This window comes from Melopsittacus undulatus, chromosome 13 (assembly GCF_012275295.1).
Source record: "Melopsittacus undulatus isolate bMelUnd1 chromosome 13, bMelUnd1.mat.Z, whole genome shotgun sequence".
NCBI classification, from domain to species: Eukaryota; Metazoa; Chordata; class Aves; order Psittaciformes; family Psittaculidae; genus Melopsittacus; species Melopsittacus undulatus.
The window spans coordinates 4,469,672-4,483,249 of NC_047539.1; the positions used below are offsets into that span (position 1 = coordinate 4,469,672).

Here is a 13,578-nt window from a genome sequence, read left to right on the forward strand (position 1 = left end):
GAAGGCTGCCCTTCAGTCCAAATACAGTCTGTGTTGTTTTACCAAGGAGCACCACCAGCACCCCCCCCCCCAACACCCTTGGCCTCAAGGCTTCAAACCCCAAGTTTTACATGGTGTCTGACCTAGAACACTTGGGAATCTTATCTACTTGTGATGGCTCATAAGCACTCCATTCTCCATGTGGTGAGGAGGTGACACTCGGTGCCTGGTCCTCATACTGAGATTTAGTTTGCCACTATATCACCTTCCTCTTTTCTTGCCTGTTCTCCCTATTCCTTTGTTCTCTCTGCCCAGCATGTGCTGTGGTAACTGCCATTGGAAGCTGTGTGAGCAGGGAATGGGTTTTGAGTGTAATCAAGTCTGGACAGATCATCTTGCACAACAGGTCCCTACTCTGTGGCTGGGCTAAGTGAGTCCTTTTGAGCTGCAAAAATATGGAAAACTTTAAATTGCAATAATCAAAAGACATTATAGCATGTTATGTATAATAACAAGACATTCTAAGCTGCTCCCCGCATGGAATCTCCCAGGTATACCTGGCAACAAGGGAGAGAGAGATCTGAATACTAATGACAGTTGGAGGAGGGGGCCTTAATAGTCTTTTGGCTAATTGCCATGTTGCCTGCTCTTGAAAAGTCTGCCTGTGCTGAGCTAGACATATTTTTCATGTGTAGAAAACTAGGTTGGGTGTTGGGGGGGCTTTATATTTTTCTAATGCTTCCTACAGTCAATTCTGTGAAGGTTCATGCAGCCGTGAGGTCTGTGTTTCCAGTTCAAAGAGGCCTTCAGGCCTTCTTTGAAAGACTTGGAAAACCAGAGCAGCTGAACAGACCCAGGAAAGAAATTGCTATTTTGGAGAGCACCAGATGTAAACTTACAAAATGAAGAAGTATTTCTGTGTTTTGTGGGTTTGGGGGGATTTTTTTTTGTTGTTTTTTTTTCTTGTTTGCTTGATTCTTCTTTTTTTAGTAAATCCAGATGACTAACTCAGGGTTTCTTTTCTCCTTCCCTGCAGGCAGAATGAAGCCTCCGATGATTTGCGTGCTTCAAGAGGTCCCCACTGGTTTTACCTTTGGGTCTGTTCTACCATCTCCCGATTCTTTCAAGTAAGCATTTTCAGTAGTAATTAGACTGGTAATAGCAGAATCCCTGGTGGCCTTCCTGGAGTTTCTGACCTCCCTGTTTTGACGAAGCTGTGCTTGGGGGCACCAGATTCTTTCTCTAAGTGGAAAGGGGAAGAGTGGATGTGAATGTTGTCCTGATTATGATGGAAAATCTTTTAAAAGAGGAAAGTTTTGCAGCATTTCCTAGACATGATTCAGGCTACATTTGTCTGGTTTCCTCTGGAAGTTCACAGCAACCTAGAGGGTGCATATTTTGTCCCTGGCTGCTTCCTTCTGGGCTCTGTGGTTTACATTGTCCTAGAGGAACGCGGATATCTCTGTGATTTGTAGATGCAGGTGCAGGCACATTTTGTAGCTGGGCACAGATACACTGAGAGCTTTGAAGACCAAGACCTTGAACTGGCAATGGAAGCAGATTACAAATCCTCTTCAGCTTCCTAAAGTACAACACCTACAGCTATCTGAACTTGTGTGTGAAGCAGTGAAGGAAAGCAACTCCCTGGGTTTTAAAGGCTTTTACAAATGTTATCTTTGTTGCCTTTCCTCTGACTGATTTTGACTATTGACAAAAATGCCTGTAATTTCAAGTTTTTCCTCTGGGGATATTACAAATTAGAACAGCCTTTCAGAAGTATGGCCACAGACAGACATGCCCACAGAGGAATACAGCCATCCAGTGGGAACTCATGTAGTAAAAAGGGTTCGGAAATCCTAGTTTCACAAGCTGTTCTCCAGAGCTGGATTCAGGTGATTTCTGCTACAAGAAACACTGCAGAAGCTCTTCCTTCTGTACAGTGAGGAGGAATGGCCTGGAGCGGGGCTTGGCTAACTGAGCTCTGATCTGGTGCCCTTGAACACATCCCCTGCTTCAGTGTCCCCTTGTGTAGAGCAGAAGGGTTGCTGTTGATGGTCTTTTGTATAGCCCATTTGAGATCTACTGATGAAGGTGGTGTGTGGTGTGTTCCTAGCAGAATCAAGTGTGATCTGAAGCTAAAGGGAGCTACACACAGAAGCTAAAATTGGGTTTATGGTCTAAGTCCTGTTTTAAGAATACCCCAAGACTGAATTTAGTTCCTGTTTCAGCCTGTGTGCTGTCAGTGGGGTCTGGGCTGAGGAGCTGGTGCTCCCAGACATGGCAGGGTCAGTGTCTGAATGCCAATACTGAGGCACTCGTGCTGTCCCATCAGTCCTGTTTCTGGGGTGGTGGTGTGAGGTCTGTCCATTCCTGCCTCCCTGCAGCCGCCTTGTGCTGAGGAGCGGAGTGAGGACTGGGACTAACAAGCACTCACCCTTCCAGCATTACCAACTGTCATGCACACAAGGCTGTTTCTGTGTTCTTGACAACTGCCGGTTTACCTCGGCAACACTTCCATGCAGAGTGAGTGTTTTTTTCCACTTGATTTTTGCTGCACAGGGGATCAGGGCAGGACTCCTGCCTGCTGCAAGCGAGAACCAGCAGGGTACAACTGGAGCATTTCCATAGCGGTAGTGAAAACTTCTCAAGTTCTCCTTTCTGCTGTTTTTTGGGTGCCGAGATTGTAGATCTTTCCCCTGCTCGAGTCGAACGATGGGTGTGCAGTGAAAACTGATCCAACCCTGCTGGTCGCTTATGAGTGTTATTAACAAATCTCCTTAAGTAACTGGTCCAACTGGGCACTGGCGGCAGGGGCGGTGAGGGGTGGGGTTGCCCGAGTCCCATCCCCAGTGCAGGACAGCCCGGCCCGTCCCGTCCAGCCGCCGGTCCCCTTGGCACGGCCCCGTCCGGCGCGGCGTTGCGGACTGCAAGGCCCGGCATGCGGCGGGGCGGCGCGCAGGCGCGCTGGGCCGGCCTTGAGTGGCAAGTTGTTTGTTCCAGCGAGCACCAGCTGCTCGGCGCTCCGCTGCCTCCTGCCCGGCTCCGCTCCGCGCCCCGCCGGCCTCCCCACCGCTACCCCGCTCCGACTCGGGCACCCCCTGCTCACCCACACCCGCCGCTGCCTGCCCCGCAGCCGGGAAGGGGAGAAGGAAGCAGAGGGAGGAGAAAAGGCAGCGACAATAACAGCCCCCCTCCCCCTCCCCATTCAAAAACACAAAATAAACCCTGGGGATAGATGAACTACAAATGAGAAAGAGGAAAAGATGGAACTGCACATCCTAGAGCACAGGCTCAGAGTGGCCAGCATAGCCAAGGAGAGCATCCAGTTGTTTACCTATGGATTAATCAAACTTGCTTTCCTGTCCTCTAAGACGAGGTAGGTGCTGGGGCTGGGGGCACCTTCCTTGTGAGGGAACAGGATGTTGGGGAGTACCTTCCTTGTGAGCGGGATAGGGGTTGGGGGACACCCTCATTGTCAGAAGGATGGGGTTAGGGGGCACCCCCTTGCAGGGGATAAGATGTTGGTGGGAATCCTTCTTGTGAGGGAGGCAGGGGTTGGGGGGTACCCTCCTTTTGAGGGGGACAGGGGGGTGCCCTCCTCGCAGGGGGACGGGGTGTTGGGGGTGTATCCTCCCTTTTAGCAGGGGGTGGGTGCTGGGCGGGCATCCCCTTGTCCCTGCCAAGGGGATGTGCTGTGGGGGTACCTTCCTTGCAAGGGGGCAGGGCAGCCTCCTTCTTGCAAGGGGGTGGGATGATAGGGTGGGGGGCGACCTCCTTCCTGAAATAAATCAGGGTCCTGGAATGGAGGACACCCCTCCTTGGAAAGGGGCAGAGTCCTGGGGTGACGGGCACCATTCTTGCAAGGGGGTAGGGTGTTGGGGTGGGGGCACCCCCATCGCAAGAAGGTGGGATATCCTTATTCCTGCAAGGGGGCAGCGTGCTGGAGCGGGGGGAACACCATCCCTGACAAGGGCCAGGGTGCTGGGGGGCGAGGACGCCCTCCTTGCAAGCAGTCGGGGTGCTGGGGAACACTCTCCTGTCCAGAAGGCAGGGTTTGGGGTGAGGGGGGACACCTGGCTCTTCCCTACACCCCCATTATCCCAAGAGTGGGAGATGGTGCCGGGGGTGCGCGCTGGCGTTGGGGTCCCCCGGCGGGGCTCCGGTGAGAACAGGTTGGGGGGGACTGGAGGGGGTCCGGGGGGGCGGCGGGCGCGGGGCGCCGCGACAACAAAGGCACCGGCAGCCCCGGGAGGGGGGGAGCCGCGGTGGGTTTTCTCCTCTCGCTCTGTTTTTCTCCCGGTTGTTGTTCCTTCCAGCACTCACCGAGAGAGCGAATCTTCCCCACGCGTGTTTGTTTTAAACGGCGCTTTTTCAGTGCTGCCAGATTGGAGGAGGATGAGGGGCAATGCCTGCCCTGAGCTTGGCTCTCCTTAAAAATCCTGGGATTGAGTAATATGTGATAGCTTTCGGGGAAAACAGTGTGAGAATTTATATTGTTTTTAGGGAGAGGAAAAAAAAACCCCTCTGGCTGAGGGTTACTGAGTGTCTGTAAGCTGCTTAGGCCTTTCGCTGCAAAACAACTTGAATTGCAATTGCATATTCCTGTGTCTTCGCTCAGCTTGTTGACTTTGCTCTGCTGAGAAAGAGGAATGGGAATGTAAATAACCCAACTCAAACTCCTCATGGTTTTCCAGCCTCATAATTAGTATTTCAGCTTTCTCCCCAGACTCCTCTCAGATATGGTCTTGGGTGAAGGTGGGGAAACAATAAATAGATAATAAATTTGCTTTTTATTGCTTAAGTTATTTTATTCCAAGCTGTAATTCAATCCTCTCTCTGCGATAATGCTCACGGATGAATGGACCTATTTGTGGTGTAATTTGATTACGGTCCCTTATCTTCAGTTAAACTTCATGCATTGAAATCTCACTCTGATTTGGGGCTCATCCCACTTGGCTTGCCCTCGGTTCCAGTGTAAAGTGTATCAGCACCTTGTTTACTGCTGGCCTGGAATACCCAACGGGGTATTAAAGGCTCCTCAGTCCTGAATTTCTGTTTTTAATTTGTTGTATCATTATAATAGCAAGAGGTTGCTGGTTTTTTTGGAGGGGTTGTTGCACCCCTTCCCGTGCTTAAAATGTCACTGTTAACGTCAACAGTGAAATCTTGAAATCTGTCACTCCTAGTGCACCAGACTTAATGCCTAAGACTGAGTGTTGGTGGTTTGTTTTCTTTTATTTACTGATGTATTTTAAGCTCAGGGATGGTCCTGTTGCCTTTTTGTTTCCCACTACATTTCACATCTTCAACACTGGAGAGCTGTGAAAGGTGAAGACATTCAGACAAACCCTTTGGGGTGTGATACCTTGCCCTGCATTTGGATGCAGCACCTGACATTGCTCTGGTTTCAGAGGTGTCTGTCCCTTTCCTTGCACGGTGAACATCAGTAGCCTTCCCCTGGCTTTCAGGGAATATCACTGGCTTGTTGGCATGGGAATCTTCCATTTATTTCTCCTTTGTTTTGATGTTTTTGCAGGCAGTAGAGGTGCAGGGGAGGGAATGGGAAGCTTGTTTGTGTCATCCTTGAGACAAGCGGCAATGCTGAGCCGTTGCTTTCTCCTGTGTGCTTTTTACATGCCCTGAGGCAAACAAAGTCCCTGCCCCACAGACCTGCTCTGATGAACACCATGTGTATGAGGAAGGTGGTGGTCCCTGGGAGATGGAATTCCCTAAATTTATGATCCTGCTGTTTCTTTTTCCTCTTCCTTTAAGAAGTGGATGTGCCCAGGAGACAACATCTTACTGTATGGGTGCAAGGCAAATCTCCACTCTCAGCCATGCAGTCTGAAAAGGACCAATGGAGGGGTGAAAGGGGAAGGTGGCCTACACCCCTGCTAACCTCTTCTGATGAAATAGAGGAGATGCCAGTTACTTACACCTCTTACATTTCTCCCAGTGAGAAAGTTACACAGAGTTTTTACCTGTGCTGCAAGGCTGCCAGCAAGAATTAATGATCTGTGGGACAAATGTGATCCAAAGAGGTGGCAATGACATCACCAGCATCCTTGTGTTAGTCATGCAAGAAACTCCAGTTTTTACGTAGGCTCTTCTGCGGAGCGATCTGAAGGGAGCAGTGGAGCCTCCTTCGTGTTCTCATGCACCAGGGAGAAGAGCTGGAACAATTTTTTTTTAAATCTTAAATGTTTCTCTTAATCCTCTTGGGAAGGAAAAGTAACAAATCTGCCTCTTTATTTGGCCTTTTGCCACTTCCAGCCTGCCCTTGTTCCTGATCTGAGTTTTCTAATTTAGCTTCTGTTCCAATAGCAGTGGGTTTTTTTTGAACAAAGAACAGTAATTTTGGAACTCTTCTGATGGCCAGAAGCAAGAAAGCAGTTACTGAGGTGAAGAGGTGAGACCAGTAGTGAATAAAACGGTGGGCTGACCTGAGCTGAAAGAAAACTGCTATTAATCATAACTTTCAGTTAGGCATGAGGTATTTTATGAAAAGTTGCGACAGGCCAGAAATAAATACTATCAGTCACACACTGAGCAATGTGCTCTTGATGCTCTGCTTGTGTAAGTGCAGAGCTATGGGTTTCACCTGAGCTCTGCCAGGCAGCGAGTTGAGGGTCAGATCTGTGTGGTTTTCAGTTGTGTGTTGGAGGTCTGCATGCATCTGATCTTTTTGCTGTTGCTGTTGTTGTCATCCTGGTGTTCTACTGATTGTGTTGTGTCTCTGTTTTGGCTTGGGAGTCCCTTGGTGCCGAAGATCTTCACGTATTCAGAAGGTGCACTGCGTGTTGATGTACATAAATACAACAGCTGTACCTGGTTTTAATATTGTGTCCTCTTTTGTACATGCCTCTGTAAATGTTGGTTCTCTGGGGCAAAGAGCTGTACTCATCTGTGAATGCTCACCTTCAGTTCCATGCTTGCTACAAACAGAACAGCTTCCCTCCCACCAGAGCTAATGTCTCTTCTTCCCTAGTCAGAGTTAAACCATCTCAGGCTATTGGCTGACATGCCATAAGTGACCTGCTTGAGGACTTGATAGACATGTGAATGTGCTGCTGCATTCTTGTCTTGGAGTTTTTAATGGCATCTCCTTTCACTGCATAGGAATGAAATCTGAATGGAGGGAAGGACAGTCTTGGGTAATGCTTGCACTGAGCCACCAGTTCATGCAGTAGGGAAAAGGAAGGTGAGCCTGACCTTGTCTTTTGAGTGTATATAAAAATATATGAAGAATTTAAGTCCTGGAGAATAACATGGGGTCAGGGCTCTTCCAAGCACTGTACCAGTATAATGTAATTAGCCTGATTTCTGGGTAGTGTTTTGATAGACCCTTGAACATCTGGAGTCACTGAGTTCACAAGTAGCCTTTTCTCTCTGTTCTGGTACTTAATATAAAGATTTGGTGGTAAACCATGGAATAAAGTAGTTGAGGGAGAAAAGTATTACTTAAATTCTCATGCTGTCAAGTTATAACCAGGATGAAGTTGAGAGGTCAGTTTGTTCACAGGGCTTGGCAGCTAAAATAGGTGTAGGTCATGTGTCTATCATCACAAATTTTAAAATCTCAGTTTTCTGGTAGTCTTTAGCTTGAGGTGGTCATGATTTCAGCATGCTGGAGAGAAGGAACATGTTCTGTGTTGGGGTGAGCCCTTGGTCACAGAAGTGTTTAAGGCAGGCATTTCAAAAGCATCTGTCAGTCTGGTTTCTTTCCCAAGCTGCTCAGGTGGTCTTCTGGTGGTGCAGTTTGTGTGTGTTGGTGACTTGAAGCAGAACTGCAGGTCGGCAGAGTTGGCACCAAGTGCAGAAGACCGGCTGGGTGAGTGGGATGCTTCCCAGAGGAGCCAGCCAGGGTGGAAGAGCCAGGCTGGGCTCTGCTCCATGGTCAGTGCTGCTTGAATGCAGCCTCTGCCATGGAATCCTTGGAGGCAGGAGGTATGCTTAAAGTGGAGAGGTGCTTAAAAATATCAGTTCTAATAAAAATGTAGCAAGAAGTAACCAGTGATAAACTATACAGAATATACTGGATTTTCTCTGGTCTTTAAACCAAAAATGAAAGCAGGTTTGTTATATTTGCTCAATTTGTGGTGGTGTTTCTTGTCATCCGCCCATTTTGTTAGTAGTAACTGACACCTCTACTTCTGAGCAGTGTGTTGCTATTAATGTGTTTCTCATCCCCTGATCACTTGTTTACTAGGTAACCTGAAATTCGAGATACTGTAATAAAAATCTAGTTTGGATTTCAGAGTGTAGTAGGACAAGTAAGTGCTTAAAATGTGTCCATGCATCATTTGAGGACATTCAAGAGATCAGTAATCCATTTCGTTGGTAAGAACTCAGGCAAAGAAATGCCATTTATGCCCTTTGTAGCAAATAAATTGGAACATTGGGTGGTCATCTGGCAAAGGCAAGCTACTTCTGTTGGTAAAACCTTTTATTTTCCCCTTGGCTTCTGCATCCTGAATGTCCTAGGAAGACCACTGAGTACTGGCTTTTGCAAGTTCTAAGACAGGATTTATTCATCTAAACCAGGTTGATTGTGTTTTCTTTTAGTGTGGCAAAAACTCACAAATATCTTGAGTTTTGATTGGGTTTTATTGTTGGTTATTTTTTCTTGGGGGTGTACCACAAGAGGTATATGTGAGGATACCACAGGTTTAGGGACTTGTTTCTTAGCCTGATTTGGTATATTTTTAGACACACACATATATATATATATGTATGTGTGTGACAGAAGGACTGAGTGCTGATGTCCATACCCCCCAGGTGACTGGAGTGGTGGAAGCCTCATGACTCAAGCTGCTTGCCTGCCGTTCCCCAGAACACTTTGCTTTCTTGTTTGCATCAGCATCTACATGTATGGTGCTGAACTTGCTGGTGGATATTCAAGATGACTAAAAGCTATGAGAATCAGATAAATGGGGAGGAGAGAGACTAGAAGTTGCTTGGGCTAACAAAGGACATAAGCTGTTTAGTTGTGAATGTCACCCATTTGTGTTCAGGGCTGCTGGGTGTTTCAGCTGCTGCTGAGCTGTGACCACTTTCTGCAGTGGTTTAATACATGAAACTTTGGGAAGAGCAGGTTTCCTTCCTGTTGGTCTCTTATTGTTTATCTACAAATGTTGTTATTATTTCCCTTTCTTTTCTGCTTCTCGCACATGGGCTTACCAGAGGGTCCCTGCCTTCTTTTGTCATTCTTTGCCTGGCAGTCCTGTCATGCCATCCTCAACCTACCATGTGGTCCCATCAGGCTAAAGCTGATGCCAAGTCAGAAGCTGACAGGAGTGCTTAGAAACTAAATGAGATTCAAAAGGTGGAACACAAGTACTGGCTCAAACCCACAGTGGAGTGCTGGGGAGCACTGTGTGCTGGAGAAATGTTGGACGCTTGTTCATTTTTTCTTTCAGATTTTTTTCTTCCTCTTGCCTGAGCTTGGCCATTTGCCTTTTAAATAAATAAATACCTGGCTGTAGTTTCTAGTGGGCTGGTTGTTTTTCCATATTTCCCATTCTAAACTGTTTCCATCCATTGGCAGAGCTGTTGCATCGAGGTCAGGCATCATTTGCGGGTACAGTGCAACATCAGTGATGTGAAGGAAACAATCCTGGTGCCCACTGATGTTGAGCTGAGAAATAAAAATGGGAGAAAATATTTCTCTTTTGCCATGTAGCTCATGGAAGATGCCTTCAGCTTAGTACCTGTTTACTACTTTCAGATGAAAGTCAGTATTTAAATTAAAAATGAAGCTTTTATTAGTTCCTAGATGGCTTCTCCTGCAAGCTGGTGCTCTTGTGCTTCAGTAGCAGAGCAGATGTATTGCAGGTCTGTTAAGGCAAAGTGTAACTATTGTGCATTCGTCATCAAGAAGTAACAGGCGAGTTGTTCATTAACACAATAGTTTGAATCCACAGGCTACTCCTTCCACTGACTTATAACTTAAATTAGGCTCCAGTTGAGGCTGGAACTATTTGACAATGCCTTGTTTGTGCTCTATAAAAATGTAAATCTTTCCATTTAATTCTTCTCTCTTTTTTTTGATCTGTTGAGCACACTGCCTCATTTATCTAATATACAGCTCCTTAACCGTCCTGCATGTTTCAATGTTTTAATATTTGGACAAGGGCTACAATTTCTTTTTTCAGAGGAAACAGTGCAGATTTGTTCTTTTGTTTACTGCTAAATCCAGAGTAAACTCCAGCTCTGATCTGCTGATAGCCGAAGGCTGGTAAAAGAAGAATTATACAACAGGAATGTGAGGAAATAACTCCATTCATTGCAGTTCAGAACCCACAGAGCACAGCCTGTAAGTTGCAGTTATAATTTCAAAGTAAAAAGATCCTTGAGCTCCCCTTGGTTTTGTGTAGCTAACTAGAGGATGTATTTGCTAAAGAGAGGAGACAACACACAAAACTGTTTTATCATGGCAGAAAAGAAATAAAGGGTGCTGAGGCACTTTTGTGACTATACAAACCCTTGTTCGTTTCAGAGGTACTGCACAAAGTTTCACTGTGCTGACCATGGAAATGGACATTTGTGGTCTGATATATAAAACCAATTTGTATGGGTTGATAAAGTCTGATTTTTACATCCAGAGAAAAGCTGTGAATGCCTGAACTTCCTCACCAACCAGAACCAACTTTCTTACTTTGCTCCTGTTAAGTGTGCTTTACTAGGATGAAAATAAAAAGCCTATTTGTGAACTTCAGCCTGCTCTAAAAGGCTCACAGCAGTAATGCTGAGGTACCAGAGCTGCTGTTCAGCACAAGGCTGGCACATGGGAAAGAGAAGTGGCAGGTTTGCTTGGTGGCAGCAAACCATTTGTTAATCTTCTGGGGCTTTCTGAGGCACCCTTTTGGGGGATGTCTCAGTAGGCAAAGGGATTTTTTCAGCTCTTTGCAGGCCATGTACGTTTTGTTAACACAATGGGATAGATGTTTTTAAGGTACTTGTGCTACTTACTGGCCAGTAGTTGTAGCGAGATGTAGACTGTTACTGGTGGTAGGCTCTCTCCCATCCAAATTGTTTCACTGTACACAACTTATTAAGGAGGAACCCAACTCTCTTGTAAGTGTGATTGTGTGTTTCATAAAGATGTTACTGTAATGGAAAAGTTAATTTTCTTGAATAGCAAACTTTAATGTTCTTGTTATAGAAGATACTAGAGATGTTATAACGTGTTGCAAGCTACACCACTCAGGTTGAGAGTAAAACACAATCTTTAAGTCTTACATGTTCAAATAGGTGAACTAAAATTGATACTGGGGGTATTTTTAAAGCTGGGTGGGGATAATTTACAAGTTTTGACATGGATAGAACAGTTAAAACGTAGGTGTGACTCTCCTTGTCTTTCTGCTAAGGCTTCTTAGAAACGTTACATGTCAGAGGATCTGGGTAATGATATGCACTGGATTTAGTGATACCTGAATATTTATCCTAGTTCTGTGGTTAAAAGATCAGGATTCAACCTTTTATTATGCTACACATGTATCCTGTTTTACAGGGTGAATTGGTTGAAGCTGACAAGTCGAGAGACCTTGATTGAAATGGCCCGTGTTAATCTTGTTTAACATTTGTAGCTTTTATTTCTTTTCCTAAAGAAAGATTGACTCTTTTGATAACCTCTAAGGCACTAACTTGCAAATAAATGTAGTCGTGGCAAAAAGGAATAAAGGTTGTTTTTAATATCGAGAAGGATATACTCTGTATGCATCTAAGCAACTGTATACATTTACATAGATTTACGTAGTCTTTTTTGAAAATGATGGATGATATTACACAATTAATCTTTCAGTTGGCATCCCTTTCAGTCTGCTTTTGGGTGGAAATTGGAGTCAGGTTCTAACATGGAAAACAAACATTTTCAGTTGCTGGTTTTAAACTAATAAACAATTTTAAATGTGGTGAGTATTTAGGGGAAAAAATAATCTCAGCCTATTTTATGTTTTTAACTAAGCAGTACAGTGTGACCTGTACTAAACAAATGAAGCTGGTGGTGACTTCAGACTGTGCTTGTCAGGGCATCGGAGCAAGTAGATCTCAGCCTCCCACACCTACTGCTTGTTTGCAGACTGGAAGAAACACAAGTTTACTTGCTTTTTCAGTTCCTAATTTGTTTCTCAACCTGGGATGAATCATTCTGAGCTAAACCGAGTCACTTGAAATATTCTCCCTTCTTGGGGAAGATGCTGTTGCTGTCAAAATCTGGCTTGTTGCATCAGTGGACTGATTCCAATTGCTTTGTCACCAATTTCTCCTCAATTGACTTGTTTAATTTGCTTTGGAGTTTATATAGGGAACATACTTATCTAAGTGTTTAAATTAGCTTATTTACACCTGAGATGCCATCACTGTCAACATGATGTCAGATACCTTTAAATCCTACTAGCTAATGTCAAAATGGTGTTTTTAATTGTTTTCATGTTCGATCTGCTTGGTTGCAAAAGGGAAGTGTTAGAATTAACCTGTCTCACATGGCTGTGGGGATAAATTTAGGATGGTTGATGGTATACTGAGATGATGTGTGTTGAGCTGCATGTTATTACCCATTTAGGCATTTCATAAGGCAAGCAGAGTTTTAATGTGCATGGCTTGTTTGCATCTGTGCTGTGGCCTTGTTCTCCCCTGAGCTTACTGCAGGTTTTGGACCAGTTAGTGGATGGATTTCTGCACTGAGTGGTGGGACTGTATGTTTTTCAGTATTTTCCTTTTACCAAGGGACACGAACTGAGATGACTCGTTTTGTGAAGAGGAATTTTTCAGGCAAAACTTGGCAGTGTAGCAAGTCTATAGTAATTTCTTTGCAAATGATACCAGTACATTATTCTGGAAGATGAAATGGGCTTGAGTTACCAGCATTGCAGGCAAGGTAGCGGTGGTTACAAATGCACAAACCAACTGGATTCCTAAAGAACAGAGCATTGCTTTTGACACAGATGGTTATTTTTTCTTTAAATGGTTGCTCACTGTTGAGCATTTCTGGCTTACAGGTGTAACAGTACTCTGGTGACTGCCAGGAATCACTTTGCTAGACCTAGTATAGTTTTGGCTAAGCATGGAGGAGGTTACTAAGAATTCAGCTTGGCCAAAACAGGCTTTATGGTCTTCTGGAGGGGAGCGATCGAGGTAAAGAAGATGAGCATGGATGTATCATTACACTGTGGGAGCTTCATTCAGGGCTTTGACAGTTAATGCCCTCGTGGAGCCTTAACCTTTCAGTGTTGTTTTCAGGCTCGGCCTGGTATCACATTATCGTCACAACTTAGGAAGTAGCAAATCTTGACAGAATAGTTGAGATTGAAGGATCTCTGAAGGTCATCTAACCATTCCCAAGCTCAAGGCAGAGCCAAGTACATCGAGCAGGTTGATCAGGATTTTCTCCGTTAGGATCTTGTACTTTAGTGTGTTAACATGTTGTTGACCTTGTTGACATTGCAATGCTTTGCTCCATTGGGTGTTACTTTCCGCATAGCATTATAATGTGTGATCTAATGTCTCATTTAAACAGGACTTAGTGGGTTTTTTTAACTTATGAGTAAGATTGTACAACCTCTCAGTCTTGGAGAGAACTTGGTATGGAGGAAAAACTGT

The 13,578-nt window shown here is 45.2% G+C and overlaps 1 protein-coding gene across 1 annotated transcript in view; it reads left to right on the forward strand.

Moving 5' to 3' along the window:
• The first annotated feature begins 2,974 nt into the window (after positions 1-2,974).
• The window catches only part of CASTOR2 (cytosolic arginine sensor for mTORC1 subunit 2), a 112,106-nt gene continuing 101,502 nt past the window's right edge, over positions 2,975-13,578 (forward strand). Inside the window, exon 1 of the mRNA XM_034068861.1 lies at positions 2,975-3,355. Coding sequence (XP_033924752.1) covers positions 3,243-3,355 — 113 coding nt within the window. The 5' untranslated portion in view covers positions 2,975-3,242. The remainder of the gene's footprint in view (positions 3,356-13,578) is intronic.